The sequence below is a fragment of the Mercenaria mercenaria genome, chromosome 3, assembly GCF_021730395.1.
Source record: "Mercenaria mercenaria strain notata chromosome 3, MADL_Memer_1, whole genome shotgun sequence".
NCBI lineage: Eukaryota > Metazoa > Mollusca > Bivalvia > Venerida > Veneridae > Mercenaria > Mercenaria mercenaria.
This window is the reverse complement of record NC_069363.1, coordinates 21,670,371-21,685,944: the sequence shown is the minus strand read 5'-3', so window position 1 is coordinate 21,685,944 and position 15,574 is coordinate 21,670,371. Positions and strand designations below refer to the sequence as shown.

General features: G+C 35.9%; 1 protein-coding gene across 1 annotated transcript in view; it reads left to right on the top strand.

Annotated features, from left to right (window-relative positions):
- Positions 1 to 583: 583 nt before the first annotated feature.
- The window catches only part of LOC123525290 (uncharacterized), a 31,984-nt gene continuing 16,993 nt past the window's right edge, over positions 584 to 15,574 (top strand). The window contains exon 1 of the mRNA XM_053537980.1: positions 584 to 813. Coding sequence (XP_053393955.1) covers positions 808 to 813 — 6 coding nt within the window. The 5' untranslated portion in view covers positions 584 to 807. The remainder of the gene's footprint in view (positions 814 to 15,574) is intronic.

The following is a 15,574-nucleotide window of genomic DNA, read 5'->3' as shown; positions in this document are numbered from 1 at the left end:
TGTTGTAAAACAACTTAAATGGTAAAATACTGTATAGTTATGAAAGATATAATGTAAATGAATACATCTGCATCATTTTTGAAATGAAAAGTCTTTATCTTAAAAAGTCACCGAAATACCTACTAATTCCGTATAAACATAAGGATACCGTAAGCACTCCCTTATTTCTACAATAAAATAATCGATGTGAATAATCAGCCTAAGGTCAACCATCGCGGTCAAGTTGCCACTACTATACCATCTCTATAAGTACGTTTTCGTAAACATCGTGTTTGTAAACATTAAAGATTGCGTTTTGTAACCTTAACTCGGGGTTCCATATTTTAGTGTGTCTTGTATAAGAAAAACGTGAGCTCAAGCTAAAACAAGACATGATAAAAAAAGTAGAAAGGTTATTTTGTAAGTAGAGACATTTTGGTTTGAAAACGTGTAAACACGAATTACCTAGTAATCGAACTGTTCAATGTGTCTAAGTCAATAGAAATTGCTATCAACAGGTTTAGACTAGTCCTAAATATAAAACCTAAAATATCACGTTCTGCGTTCATTTTAACTGAAATTTTCCATGTTATGTCAGGCAGCCAAAAAAAGAATTGATGTGTTTTAGGTTGGAGTCTTTATTTTGCTATAAAAAAACTGTAAATTTTAAACATGATATAACAGGACATCTGCTTATTTTATTGTAATGTCGAAATATGTACACCAGAAGCGATACTTCCTTTTGGCAGAGCCACTAATTAAAAATTTCAGTTATGTTATCGAGGTCGATCTTACGTGGAAGTGATTTCTGAGGATTTGTCATGGAAAATGAAAGTAAGTTGCAATTTCAACTGATATCATTTAACAGATAAGCAAAATAAACCTAATGTCAATGTTTTTGTTTTTTTTCCTTTTTTTTTTTTTTTTTTTTTTTAAGTCGCAAGTTACATGAAGAACCGTTTTGTATGTCACAGATTTCTGTTTGCATATAACGGTTTTACAGGGTAGTTGGACTATTTTACAGGGGTGACAGTGTTTCGTGAAGAAATTGAAAATATCTTTGTCTGTGATATTGTACTATTTTTGAACTGTCAAAACATGTTATGGCTTTCATGTTAATTTTACTTTGGTGTGAATAGAATATAATGAAAGCCGGGAACATGTTTTGACAGTTCAAATAAATAGTACAATACACACAAGACGCAAGAGACATTTCATGTGAATATTGGGTATTTTTTTTCATAAATATTAACCAATATTGTTTTGACACATTTAAGGTCAAAAACAGAAATAGTCTAACTTCTTAACCTGCAGTTTTACTTGTACAGTCAGATAAAGAATTTAGAGTATGTAGGCTACAAAAGTAATTATAGTGTACTAGAATGGAATGGCCGCACCCTTTATTGTATAAAATTATAGTAGAATGTGCAATGTTGTACTTTATACAATGTATTTTCTAGTTGTATTGTACATAGATGAGACTGAAATAAATAAATGTAATTACGCGGTCTCTTACTCAACATACTCACTCGGTCACTTACTCAACATTCGTACACTCGTGTACTCACTTGGTCACTAACTCAACATCCGTACATGTATTCATGTACCCACTCGATCACTTACTCAACAGTCGTACATTCATGTACTCACACGGTAAGTTACTCAACATTCGTGCATTCATTTACTCACTTAATATCCATACACATGTATTCATGTACTCACTCGATCACTTACTCAACAGTCGTACATTCATGTACTCACGCGGTCAGTTACTCAACATTCGTGCATTCATTTACTCACTTAATATCCATACACATGTATTCATGTACTCACTCGATCACTTACTCAATAGTCGTACATTCATGTACTCACACGATCAGTTACTCAACATTCGTGCATTCATTTACTCACTTAATATCCATACACATGTATTCATGTACTCACTCGATCACTTACTCAATAGCCGTACATTCATGTACTCACACGATCAGTTACTCAACATTCGTGCATTCATTTACTCACTTAATATCCATACACATGTATTCATGTACTCACTCGGTCTGAGACTCAATTCGTACATTCATGTAACACTCGGTCAGTTATTCAACATGTGTGCATTCATTTACTTACTCAACATCCGTACGTGTATATTCATGTAGTCACTCGGTCACTGTTAACTTTTATGTAGTATTCTTATTCATAAATGATATTAAATATAGTACACTTGATTTTATATTCTAATTCTTAATATGAATTTGTAAGTTAAATGGTATGTTTTAAATTTGAGTACGTATACTGTTTCTTGTAGTTCTAGTTAGAACGGTCATTTACATTTTTATGCTGTATTTAAATTTCTATGTTTGTAAATGAATGAGACATAAATAAATTGATAAACTGTATCAGTAAATAAGTGTATGCGTTTCGGTTACCGTTGGTGGCAGTCCCGAACAATTTCTGTCACCAACAGTTTTATCAAATCCTGTTGGTATCGTTTTACCGTCTTCTATCGGTGATGCATTTTCTATCGTTTGAATGTTTGACAGATTAATACTAGGCACTGTTGCGCAAAAACTTAAATATAGATAGAATGTTAAGGTTGACAGTTTCAAATGCGAAAGTATTTATTCTATTTGCTGTTCTACAGCTTTCAACAGGATTATGGGAGAATTTTGTTTGCAATAGGATTAATTCAAGTGTATTGACAATCAGAATAGTAATGTACTATTTTATTGACCTGTCAAAACATGTTTCTGGCTTTCATGTTAGGGCGTGGACAGAATATAATAAATAATAAAAGCCGGGAACATGTTTTTACAGGTCAAATAAATTGTACAATATATGCCTGTGGTCATATACAAACAAAACATGAATGACAAAGACATGCATACCTAAATAAATCAACATATAAACACTATATGAAGTAATTTACATGATATTATAATGCAAATTTCAAGAAACAGTCATATTTTCAAGGGTATTATTTCTTAAGTTAAAAGCATTGTTAAGTTGTATAATCTTTTCTTATTCTGAGTTCTGAGACATAAAATAATTAGCTATATTCATACAAGGCCAAGGTGCTTAACAGTAACTTTTTTCTAAGACTTCTATACTTTGTACGACACAACTTAAAATGAAATTAAGCTTCAACCACATCAGTCTGGTTACATAAATTACGTAACCGGTTCGATCGATCGATACCGTTATAACGACGGGCTTCAATTTCTAAGTTATGTGAACTCAATCTTAGACAACTTTGGTGTTTCCTAAGATCACCATTTTCAACAGTTGTAAGATAATTTTTAAATCTTAACTTTTTTTCAACTTACAATAATACTCTAATTTGGGCGTAGATTTTATACATGCAGACCAGTCCTGCATAAACTGGTCGCGGATACTTTCTTAAACAAGCACAAATATTACAATAGCTATCAAAATTCAATATCTAACATGTGTAAAACCAAGATGATCAATGATCGAATCTAGACGAGTTGCCCAACTGATGTTAATATTATTACCAATAAGCTCTCTGACATAGTATATTAAATTGGAGAGTTTGTATTTTTCATAATTTACATCCAAAACCATGACCTGATTTTATGAAATAAGTATAGTATAGTGATAATCGTCTGCAATCATTTTTCGGTGTTAGTCATTTTATATACATTGTAGATTTTGTTTCGTTGGAACTGTGTCTAGGTTCCAATTTACCTTTTAGTTATTTTTAACTTAGAAATTTAATCATATTTGAGACCTTTTGAAAATCGGAGAAATTGTAATACAGTAAAACTTTAAGTCGAAATATATGTCTGTAATTATGATGTTTATTTGCTTAATAAAAACTGAAACTGTAAAAATAACTAGAGTCACGCACTTATGATAAGTAAAAAAGATGTATCATGTCACACATACAGGCGTAACAAAAAAAAAACGTGTGTTTTAATGTCATACATGCATGTCCGAGAAAACTAGTTTGGCCAGTCTGTCTATCTCGAAACAATTTTAAAGCTCCCGTTTTAATATTAACTTTGCAAGCAGGTTGAAATATGACCACATTCAACGACCAAATTAGCCTCCCTTGATTATCTGGCAATTCGTGCATATCTGGATTGTTTCTCTTAGGCAAGACCACAAAACAAGATTAACGTATTTCGGTAGCCAGGAGGCGGCTTCCTGTAGGTACGCTAAAAAATTTTCCTATGGAGATGACGTCATTAATTTAGGATCAGCTGTTGTATTACCTGTCGTGTTTAGATTATAAAAATTGTATATAACACGAAATGTTTTAATAAAATTTGCAAGTAAAAAAATAAATTGATTTTTTTAAATCATTCAATTTCTTTTTAATGCAGGTATATAATCATAATTATAACAATAAATTGTCAGCAACAATCGTAAAAGAACTTTTCCCCATTTTTGTAGACTTGTCAAGGGTCCTCTACTTAAACACTTTATTCGATTTGTTTGATAGTGATTTCTGTGAATTTCGCATTTTTTATATCATAAATGACTTAAGTGAAAAATGTAAATATGTTTATAAGGTAATAGAATATTTGAAATGATCTTCTTCGCGCAAAATTAGCGATTGAAATTTTTTCTCTCTAAAAATATACATGTAGGAATGCAAGTCTATACAGATTGGTTTTCGAATTTGCTCCACTACTCTACGAACAATGCATGGATCCGTAAACCGATCAATAAACTCCGCCCCTTAGTTACTGTTGCTGCTTCCCACAATGTTATAACACACTAAATAGTTGTTGTTCTTTATTCTATATAAAATTGACCTATTTCCAATGACCGCAGCACACATCAGGACCCATTTTAAATGTCTGTAACTTACATTTTCTTGAAGAATATTGTCAGTGCTAACTAAAAATCAAAAGAAAAGTGGGGGTCATGTTTGATGCAAGAAAAATAATTTCAGTCAAACACACAAACTGCAAAATCAGCTAAAAAATGAGACCCCAAATTATACTGGTGGTGTATGATCTAAGTTTCCATGAAAAATTTAGTCATGTTATTTCATTATGAAAATGCTACCTACATGTCAAGCATAGATCTGTCATGTGATTTTAGCAAAACAATTGCAAAGAAAATAAGGAAAATAGCTCTACAGAGCAAAATAAAAGCTGAGGACTATTTGTATCCGCCATTATGCGACTACCATTTTTTTCGCGCCATTTTTCTATTCAGTGTCTGTATGCCACAAGCTTCTTTCAAAATGGCGGATTAATGTACATTAGCAATTGACTCGCTAGAAAGTATTTCAGGTGATTTCTATGTGAAAAACTTATCAAATTATGAACAATAATGCATCAAAATAGCTGTCAAAGAGGCGTAATTGTTTTACTAAATGTTATGTACATGACATTAAAGTTGACTCGGAAGAAACCACTTTAAAAGTTAGCGCCCAATGCCGGCGTTCTCAAAGAAAGAACACTTTCCGTCTTTCGCTAGATATTGCTGGCAGGAAAATCGTTTCGTCCGTATGCAGATGCATGGTATAATCATAATCATAGTTATCTTTTAAGCAACATTTGAAAAGAAATTACGTCTTAGATTATTATATAAATTTATTTGATTAAAATATTATAGTAGTATTAGCGTCTCTTTGGCCCCAGCTGTGCGCATGCTCGAGAATGCCCGTGCGGCGGGCATTTTGAATTCTAGTTTTAGAATGACATCACCTTTCTATGTTAAGAATGACCTCACTCTGCTATCTATATCTCCCTGAAGTATATAGAGCCGACTTATATACCTATCTAGGGCGTGTTCGCGCACATTGAGGGTCAGCCCTACACGGGGAGATAACACGAAAACAAAAGCTATACGCATGCGTAAAAAAGAACCTCTCGTATAAAAAACATTTGAAAGAAAATGTATAATAATGAGATATTTACGTACTGTTGACCAATCATTAAAATAAAAACTATATGAGAATAACTATTTGTAAAATGAAATTATAAGCCAAAATATTACCTACTCAACAGATGTAAACCCGTCGATATCCCACGCTAAAATGAACCAACACTTGTACGCCACTCTTTATCCATTTAGAATACAGATTAATACCATCGTTTCTAAACATAAAATAGCCAATCAGAAGGCAGGAAAAACGAACCAATAAAACATCTCCAATAAAGTCGTTTTGGCCAATGAAAACGTCGAAATTTTAACCAATCAGCGCTCAATATTATTGACGAATGACATCGCGAATTCAGAACGCGAATTATATATGAGAACGCGCTCCAGTCAGATAAATCATTCTAACTTTAGAATTCATACCGGCAACATGGAAAACTTTGAAACTATCGTGAATACTTTTACCGACGCAGATGAGCTGATGAATTTTGCGGCTACGTGGGGGATACAGGATTCCCCGGGGGTGCGGTTCCGTTTGTTTCAATTGAGGAACCCACAATACGGTAATGACTTTGTCGAGGAAGAATTGAATAACATACTTCAACATTTTGGAGAGCCAACTGACCAGAACACAAACGATTTGGAATTGGCCCTGGAATACGTAAGAGAACAAGACAAGATAGAACAGTGCGTGAATACTTATTTTACTCTTTGATGAAGAAATGAACGAGATATCTAACACGTGTATGAACGATGGGGAGTGGAACCCTACATCACCAGGGGTACAGATAGGGGGCGGAGAAGAGCCTCAGCCGGGTCCTTCTCATAGACCCGACCCCCAGGGACTTCAGTATACCATACGAAAGAAAAAGGAAAGAACGTATGCGAAAAGCGCTGCAGTCGATCGTACGTATCAAGTCAAGATCAATGAACAGTATAGAGGAGAAAGACTAGAAGATGTGAGGCAAGGTCTCCATCAAATGTTTGACGAAGTGTTAGAGGAAGCCCGGCGCGATTTGGCGGGGAACGATTTAGGTCGTGTTGGTATACATCACCAAGCATTACACGATCCGATTGTCGTTCCCCTCCAGCCCTGGTACGAACTGAATGCCGACAAAGTGATGGAGACTATCGAGAAAGTGCTCAACAGTAATAAAGACCTCTGCATTGACGAGAGTTTTGACATTTCAGTAGAACTAAACTCAAAGGAAAAAACAATTCGTTACAGTTGAAAAAATCTATAGTTACCATAGAAAATGACGATCAGATGTGTATGGCGAGAGCGATTGGAGTCAGCTGGGCCAAATTAAAAAGATGCACGGAAGATGAATGGAAAGAAATAACCAAATACAGAGGAAAGAAGAGTAATCTACAAGTCATACTAGAAAATCAAAAAGTACCCGAAAGTTATTATAAAAAATTAAGGGAAAAGAAAAGAGACGAACAACGACAGTTGGCGGCTGCGATCAGTCAATTAGCTCAAATACCAATGGATAGACCAGCGAGTTTAGAAGATTTAACGGCGTTTGAAGAAGTCCTTGGAGTACGAGTGATGGTGATCAGCGCCACGCTGGGCAATAAATTCATAACAAGCCCCAGTTCTGACGAGCGCCCATGCATTTACATATATTTAATGGATGACAATCACTTTAATGCCATCAGCAACACCACCGGTTTCTTTAGCGCCATGTATTTTTGCCAAAAATGCCTCAAACATTACGACCACAAAGAAAGACACCAGTGCGAAACAGATTGCATTATTTGTAAAAGAGACCAATGTCCCAAAACGGAAAATGAAGTGACTTGCGCAGACTGTAATATGGACTGTCGATCAGAAGAGTGTTATCAAAAATATAAACAAATACCAATACATAAGAAAGGAAAAATTGTAAAACGTCATGGTGCGGTAAAACCACGCATCGTCCCAATTTTGTAGTGGCCCATACGGTGTGTCCGGAATGCATTGATAAAGAATTAACGCCCGAGTCTGTATGTAAAAAATGCGGTACCCGTTGCGACGAATGTGGCAACTCAGAGTTGCCTGCTAACGAAGATGAAGGGCCATGCCACGGAACATGCGGGTTTAGAGAAGTCACGTTTGAAGGAACGGATACCGCGGAAAAATTTGGTCAATGGTTGTTTTCTGAACAGCATCAATATTTTAAAGGTGTTGCCCACAATATAAAAGGCTACGACGGCTATTTCCTTTTAGAATATCTTATAGACCAATCCCTTAGACCCGACAAAATCATTTATAGCGGATCAAAAATTATGTACATGACGTTGGAGCGAGATTTACATATTAAAGTGATTGACAGTCTCAATTTTTTACCCATGAAATTATCTGCGTTACCGAAAGCCTTTGGATTAGATGAATTGAAAAAAGGGTGGTTCCCTCATTATTTTAATACGAAAGAAAACCAAAATTATATAGGACCATACCCAGAGGCTAAATATTACGGGCATGATTTTATGAGTGAGAAAGAGAGATCTGATTTGTTAGCATGGTTGAGTGAGAGAAAGAATGATGCGTTTGATTTTAGAAAAGAAATGTTGGAATATTGTAGAAGCGATGTTGATATTTTGAGACAAGCCTGTTTAAAATTTAGAGAATTATTGATGAATGCTACGGGTGAAAGAGAGTTTGAAATAAATGAGAAAGGGCAGGAAGAAGAAAAGTTAGTACGGGCCGTAGATCCATTCGATTCCGTGACTATAGCTTCCGTCTGCATGAACGTATTTAGGACCAAATTTTTAGAAGAAGAATGGAAAGTAAAATTAAATGGCGAAAATGATTGGGTACCCGCAAAATTAGTAGACGGAAAGCTGTATGTATTAGACGAAAACGAATGGATCCGCGAAACCGAACTTACGGGTAAGGAAGTGAGAGAGAAAAAGTTTGTACGTACATTGATAGCGAAAATTCCTCCCGGTGGTTACAATGATCAATACAGTAAAATCTCTATCGAATGGTTAGAATGGTTGGCGCATATTAAAAATATCAAAATTCAACACGCACTAAATACTGGCGAAAAATCTTTACCGGGTACACGATATAAATTAGATGGGTATTGCGAAGAAACAGACACGGCGTATGAGTACCACAGTTGCATTTTTCATGGATGTAGAGATTGTTTCACCGATAATCGCGAAAATACGCGTCATCCGCTCACCAATAATCTTTAGACGAACTATTCGCGTTGACAATGAAAAAGAAAGCTTACATAGAACAATTAGGAATGAAATACGTTTGTATTTGGGACCACGAATTCAGAAAACGAAAGAATCAAAATTCTGAGATGAAGCGTTTCATTGATAATTTAGATTTAACAGACAGATTAGATCCTAGGGAAAGTTTCTTCGGGGGACACACCAATGCCAGTAAACTCTACTACAAAGTTGATGAAAGTGAACAAATCAAGTACGTTGATTTCACTAGTTTGTATCCTTGGGTCAACAAGTATTGCCAGTATCCTGTAGGTCACCCCGTAATAATAACGAAAGATTTCAGTGACATAAAGGAGTACTTTGGTATCGCCAAAGTTAAAATTGTACCACCAAGAGGTCTATACCATCCCGTCCTTCCTTATAGGTCAAATGGCAAACTGAAATTTCCTTTATGTAGAACCTGCGCGGATACTGAAAACCAAAACCCTTGTCATTGCCCCGATGATGATAGAGCGTTAACTGGCACTTGGTGTACTCCGGAGATTCAGACCGCTTTAAGACTAGGTTATACCATTAAGAAAATATACGAAGTATACCACTGGGAGGAAATTACTCAATATGACCCTAAAACCAGCGAAGGGGGACTGTTTGCCAATTACATTAACACGTTTTTAAAGTTTAAGCAAGAGGCAAGCGGCTCCCCTGACTGGATACAAAATGAACAAGACATAATGATTTACATAACTCTGTATATGGAGAAAGAGGGTGTTTCATTGGATCGGTCAAACATTAGGAAGAATCCGGGTTTGAGAGCGCTGGCTAAACTATGTCTCAATAGCTTTTGGGGGTAAGTTTGGTCAACGTCTCAATATGCGCCAGACAGAGTTCTTTCACGAAACGCAGGCAAACCTTTTCTTCCAATTGTTTTCCGATCCGACGAAACAACCGCTCAATTTTCATATCCTTTCCAATGACATGTTACAAGTAGAATGGCAATTCAAACGAGACTGTCAACCCGAAGAGTTTATCAGGATATTGGGGTAGATGGATACAAGTTATGTCTCCTACTTGTGTAGTTCTAAATGACTGGGTTAAAAGGGACGGAACAAATTGTGGATACAAATGTACCAGAGAGGCCATGGGTTCGATCCCCGGTCATACCAAAGACGTAAAAATGGTACCAGTAGCTCCCTTGCATGGCGCTCAGCATTAAAAGAGAAACTTGCACTCAGATAAAAATATTCTTGTCAGAAACAGCAGGCCAAATTTTAAGATCATTTTACACAAATGTTTCTTGAGTGACCTTTTACGCAGGTTGTACAATTTTTTTCGTTTCGTCAAAAACCAGGGATGTGGTCACTTTCACCCATATATGAAGTGGAAACTTTAAGAATCTCCTTGTTTGCTATATTACATCATTCCCCCAACGTCTTAACCCACCTCCCTCCACCCCAACACATACATCACATTACCTGCCTGTATTTATTTAGAGAAACCTTCAACATAGTGTTGTCGGAAAACACTGGCACTGTTTCAAATTAATTTCAGACATTTTTCTTGCATGCTGTTCAAGCAAGCAGAGTAACTCAGGTGAGCAACCTAGAGCCATTCATGGCCGCCTTTTAAAATATAAGTCACGTGTGAAACTGAAACTAGGTCACTAGGTTATGTATTGTATAACATCATTAGCACTCTAGAAATCACATTTTCGGCTGGATCTTCATGACACTTTGTCAGAATGTTTGTCTTTATTGAATCTGTGTTGATTTCGAAACTTTGTCACTAGGTAAATAGGCCAAATCAAAGAATCTGATAAGATGTCTTTCTTTCGCAGTCATTGTCTTTATTGCTTGAACACAGTAAAATCAGCAGTTCGGGATGAATGTTGTCATACTAAACAAACATGTTAACTTTCAAAACAAAGTGTTCATGACACACTTTTAAATCTGGGTCAGGTGAGCTCTTTACGGTTATTATGACCCTCTTGTTTCTTGTTTAGTAACAGCGATCCGTTGGCCCCATATACAATGCCTACTGATATATACGCTTCTTATAGCTTCAGGATTTTTTTTCAGTCACTTCATTCTAATTTGAGGTATTTAGTGGATACTGTTTTTGTTTCGTATTTTAGTAAAAGTGACACTGACCCCATTGGCCTTATGTGTTTCCAGCCTCTGCCTTGCTGAGGCCAAGTTTCCTTGCAGTAAGGTCAATCCAAACTTCCGTTCCAAATATAAATGCATTTTCTCCTACATTATTGTTAGACTAAACCTTCCCACCTATTTTACAGCCTGTGGGCCTCCGTGGTCTAGTGGTTAAAGCCGCTGACCTTGAATTACTTGGCAAGCTGTTGGTTCGTAGCCTTACTATGATTGTAGAATTGTTTTGTGGTAGGAATCCATATAACTGGCTTATGGAAGGCCGGTGGTTCTATCCAGATACCCGCCTTTACATAAAATAATTCCCGCACCTTCTTCCTCTATCAAAAGTTGGAAAGTAACCGCATGAGGTGTGATGTTTGTATGATATCCTAATACATGTATACCACCAATACCAAATATCAACGAATCATCTTTAAAAGTTGAACAAATGTCTTGCACAAGACTGAGCTTATTTTTTATGAAAATGTCGAAATAAAGCTAGAGTTATGATTTCTATACGTTGTATATCGTCTTGTTGTGCTTTAGTATATGCGCCATATTGTTAGGCTGCACTTTTTGAGCTCTGATTTGATTTAATTTTGTTGTCGTTAATAGTGGGAGTAGAGACGTGATTTTTGCAGTGTAGTTTTGTGAATGTGTGCTTGATGTGTTTGTGTCATTATATTTTGGATTGCTGCATGTGTTGATCCGGAATCAGCATCAGAAACAATCACATATATAAACTTGAAATATTTATTATTGATAAACACTTTGTGAACTTTCGTTCACCATTGTAGTTTTCAATCATGGATTTTATTATGTATGACAGCAATTTTCTACACAAAATTGGACAATCAACAAGGTGTAGACTTAATCCTATTGTGTTATCAAGGTTAAAAGATTTGAGAATATTGAAACAGTACAGAGGAAAAAGAGCTGGTCGCCTAAAGGCACAATCCTTGAACAATAGCAAAAGTGGTTACGGTAAACTAGTGGTTTTCGGTGGTGTAAACTTAAGCAACCTTATATACCCTAAGAAAAATGGAAATAAATTGAATGGACAAAATGAACAGCTAACATGTTTGACGCTAAATTGTCGCTCGGCAGTAAACAAGGATGTTCTTATTGGTCAATTATTACGCGAGGAAAAGATAGATTTTGCTCTTCTTACAGAGACTTGGTTTTCGGACGACAAACAGTACCAATATGAAACGTCTGATCTCAATCAAAATGGCTACAAACTGAGTGTTACGAACAGGCAAAATAGGGTGGGTGGCGGTGTTGCACTGACGTGTAGATCTGCTGTAAACATGCGCAAACTTTCGGCAGGAAATTCTCACAGTTTTGAATATGGTATTTGGCAGTTTATTTTCAAGAACATTAATATAGTTGGGATTTACAGACCTCCATCTTTATCCACTTGTTCCCAGTTCGTCACAGACTTCTTTCAATATATGGAGGGAGTACTATCACAGTACTCAAATGTAATGGTCATGGGTGACTTTAATCTTCACATCCACGATGACACAAATGCAGTAACAGAATTCAATAATTCTTTGTACGCCATGGGTTTACAACAACATGTACAATTTAGTACACACACCGGTGGTAACATTCTTGATTTGGTCCTTACGGAAGTCGTAAATGGTGTTGAAGTAGTTTCTTGTGAACAGGGTCCATATATTTCTGATCACTGAGCAGTCAAAATTGTGACAAATGTTAGAAAGGAAAATATAACCAGTGAGGTTGTGCTCTTTAGAAATTTCAAAGACATGGATACGAACACTTTTTCAAGCGATCTGAGAAAAATGACAATCGAAAGTGATAATGTCGACCTTTCTGTTGAAGAGTTTCAGACAGCAGTAGAAAATATTTTGAACTCACACGCACCATTTATAGAAAAAACAATCATCCATCGCGCTCCAAAACCCTGGTTCACAGAAAAACTTCTTCACCTTAAAAGAGTGGCTCGCAAATCTGAACGTTTGTGGAAGAAACATAGACAATCACATCTGCATTAAGCCTTCAAAACAGCGCGTAAAAACTACGAAAAAGAACTCAAACATGAGAAAAAGTCATCTCTGAGTGAAAAAGTTCTTAATGCAAAAGGTGACTCGAAAAAGCTTTATAGATTTGTATCTGAGACAACAGGCACTAGGTCGGAGAACCCTATGCCAACTGGACATGACAGTACACTGGCTGAGAAATTTGCAGATCATTTCATGAATAAAATCGAAAAAATTCGAGAATCGTTGAAACATTTCGATAAGTTTCAACCATGCGAAAAAGATATTCCTTGTTTTGACAGTTTTAAAGATCTGAGCGAGGAAGAAGTTAAATTATAAACCAGCTACAGACAAAATCATGTGAACTTGATATTCTACCTACAAAAGTGCTAAAATCATACTTGGATGAGCTGTTGCCTGTTATTACTAAATTGGTTAATTTGTCGTTTCGCGACGGCATCTTTCCAACAAATTGGAAACAGGCAATTGTAAGGCCTTTGTTGAAGAAAATGGGACTGGAACTTGAATTCGCAAACTACAGGCCTGTTAGTAATCTATCGTTTCTGTCAAAATTAATTGAAAAAGCAGCTCTGTTCAGGCTCAATGATCATGTAAACAAACACAATCTTCTACCAAAAAACCAATCTGCTTACAGGAAAAACCATTCTTGCGAATCAGCACTGTTACGTCTTGTAAATGATTTACTGGATGCTATGGAGAAGAAAGAAGTTACGGCGCTAATTGCCATCGATCTCAGTGCCGCTTTTGATACTGTAGATCATGACATTCTTAATGATGTGTTAAACAAGCAGTATGGCGTTCGTGGAACAGCACTGAGCTGGGTTGATTCCTATCTGCGCCCCAGAAGTTGTCGTGTAAGTGTCAATTCAGCCATGTCAACTCCACGCCAATTAAATTGTAGCGTTCCACAAGGGAGCTGCTTAGGACCCTGGCTATATTTGACATATGCGGGGACACTGTTTGATGTTATTCCGCCGTCGATTTCAGTTTACGGCTTTGCGGATGACCACACTGCTAATAAACGCTTTAAACCATCATCTCCAACAGTAGAATCCCAGGCAATACGAGAACTTGAACAATGTGCTAAAACAATCAACAACTGGATGAATGAAAATAAGCTGAAAATGAACACTTCCAAAACCGAGTTCATCATGTTTGGTAGTAGGCAACAGCTCTCTAAGTGTTCAACTGACAAAGTATGTATTGTAGGTGATGAAGTGAAATCAGTGAGCTTTATTCGATATCTAGGTGCATTCCTGGATGAAAACTTGAATCTAAAAGAGCATGTAAAACGAAAGTGTAGAACAGCAATGCTCAACTACTTCAGAATAAAATGTATCTGGAAATATCTTACCAAAGAGGCTACCGAAACCCTTGTACTGTCATTGGTGATATCCCATTTGGATTACTGTAATGTCATTCTATATGGTATTGCTCAAAGCAAGTAAACAAAATGCAACGAATTCAGAACATGTGTGCAAAACTTGTCCTAAATCGAAGAAAATATGACAGTTCCAAGCAAGCGCTGTATGACCTTCACTGGCTACCAATCAAAGCCAGAATCACATTCAAAATGCTCACCTACATGTATAATTGTTCAGTTGGAAACTCTCCAGAATATCTTTCTGAACTTCTCGTAAAACAAACACAGACAAGGAACTTGCGTTCTTCAAATTCCGTTACTGGGTGTTTCGTTGTTCCTTTCAACAAGCGCAAAACGTTCAGCGACAGAAGTTTTGGTACTGTTGGACCTAAACTCTGGAATGAATTGCCTCTCGAAATAAGGAACTCAGACACAATAGATGTTTTCAAAAAGAAGTTGAAAACTCATTATTTTGGAAATTACTATGCACTCTTTTAGAAACTGTGACTGTATTTTTTTAAGAGATTGAAGTAACGTGAACTGGATGATTTTATTGTGTAAATACATTCGAATTCTTACTTGATAACAAACAGCTGTCTTACCGTATCTTAATGTTCTAATATTTTATTAATCTTATTTGATGTCTGATCTTTTTTTTTTTTTTAATGCTTACTTAATAGTTTATTCACAATGATATTTATGCTCATTTATGTTATATGTCATTAAATATCTTAATTTTTTTGTCGTATTTTTATGTATTTGTAAAACGCCATTGAATATGTTTTCCGTAAAAATAGGCGTTTAATCAAATAAAACAGTTTCAGTTTCAGTTTCAGTTTTGTGCTCAGTATAAATTTTTAACTTTTTGGACTATTGTCGATACATGTAATTCAAAAGTTATTCCCTGAAAGGAAGGAGTAAAACATTTCGAAAATGGGGGATACTTAAAAAATATATGAAGCAAGTTTTATGGTTCTTGGACATTGTACATCGTCTTGTTAAGCTAATCATATTTAACAAACAAAGTTTGGAAA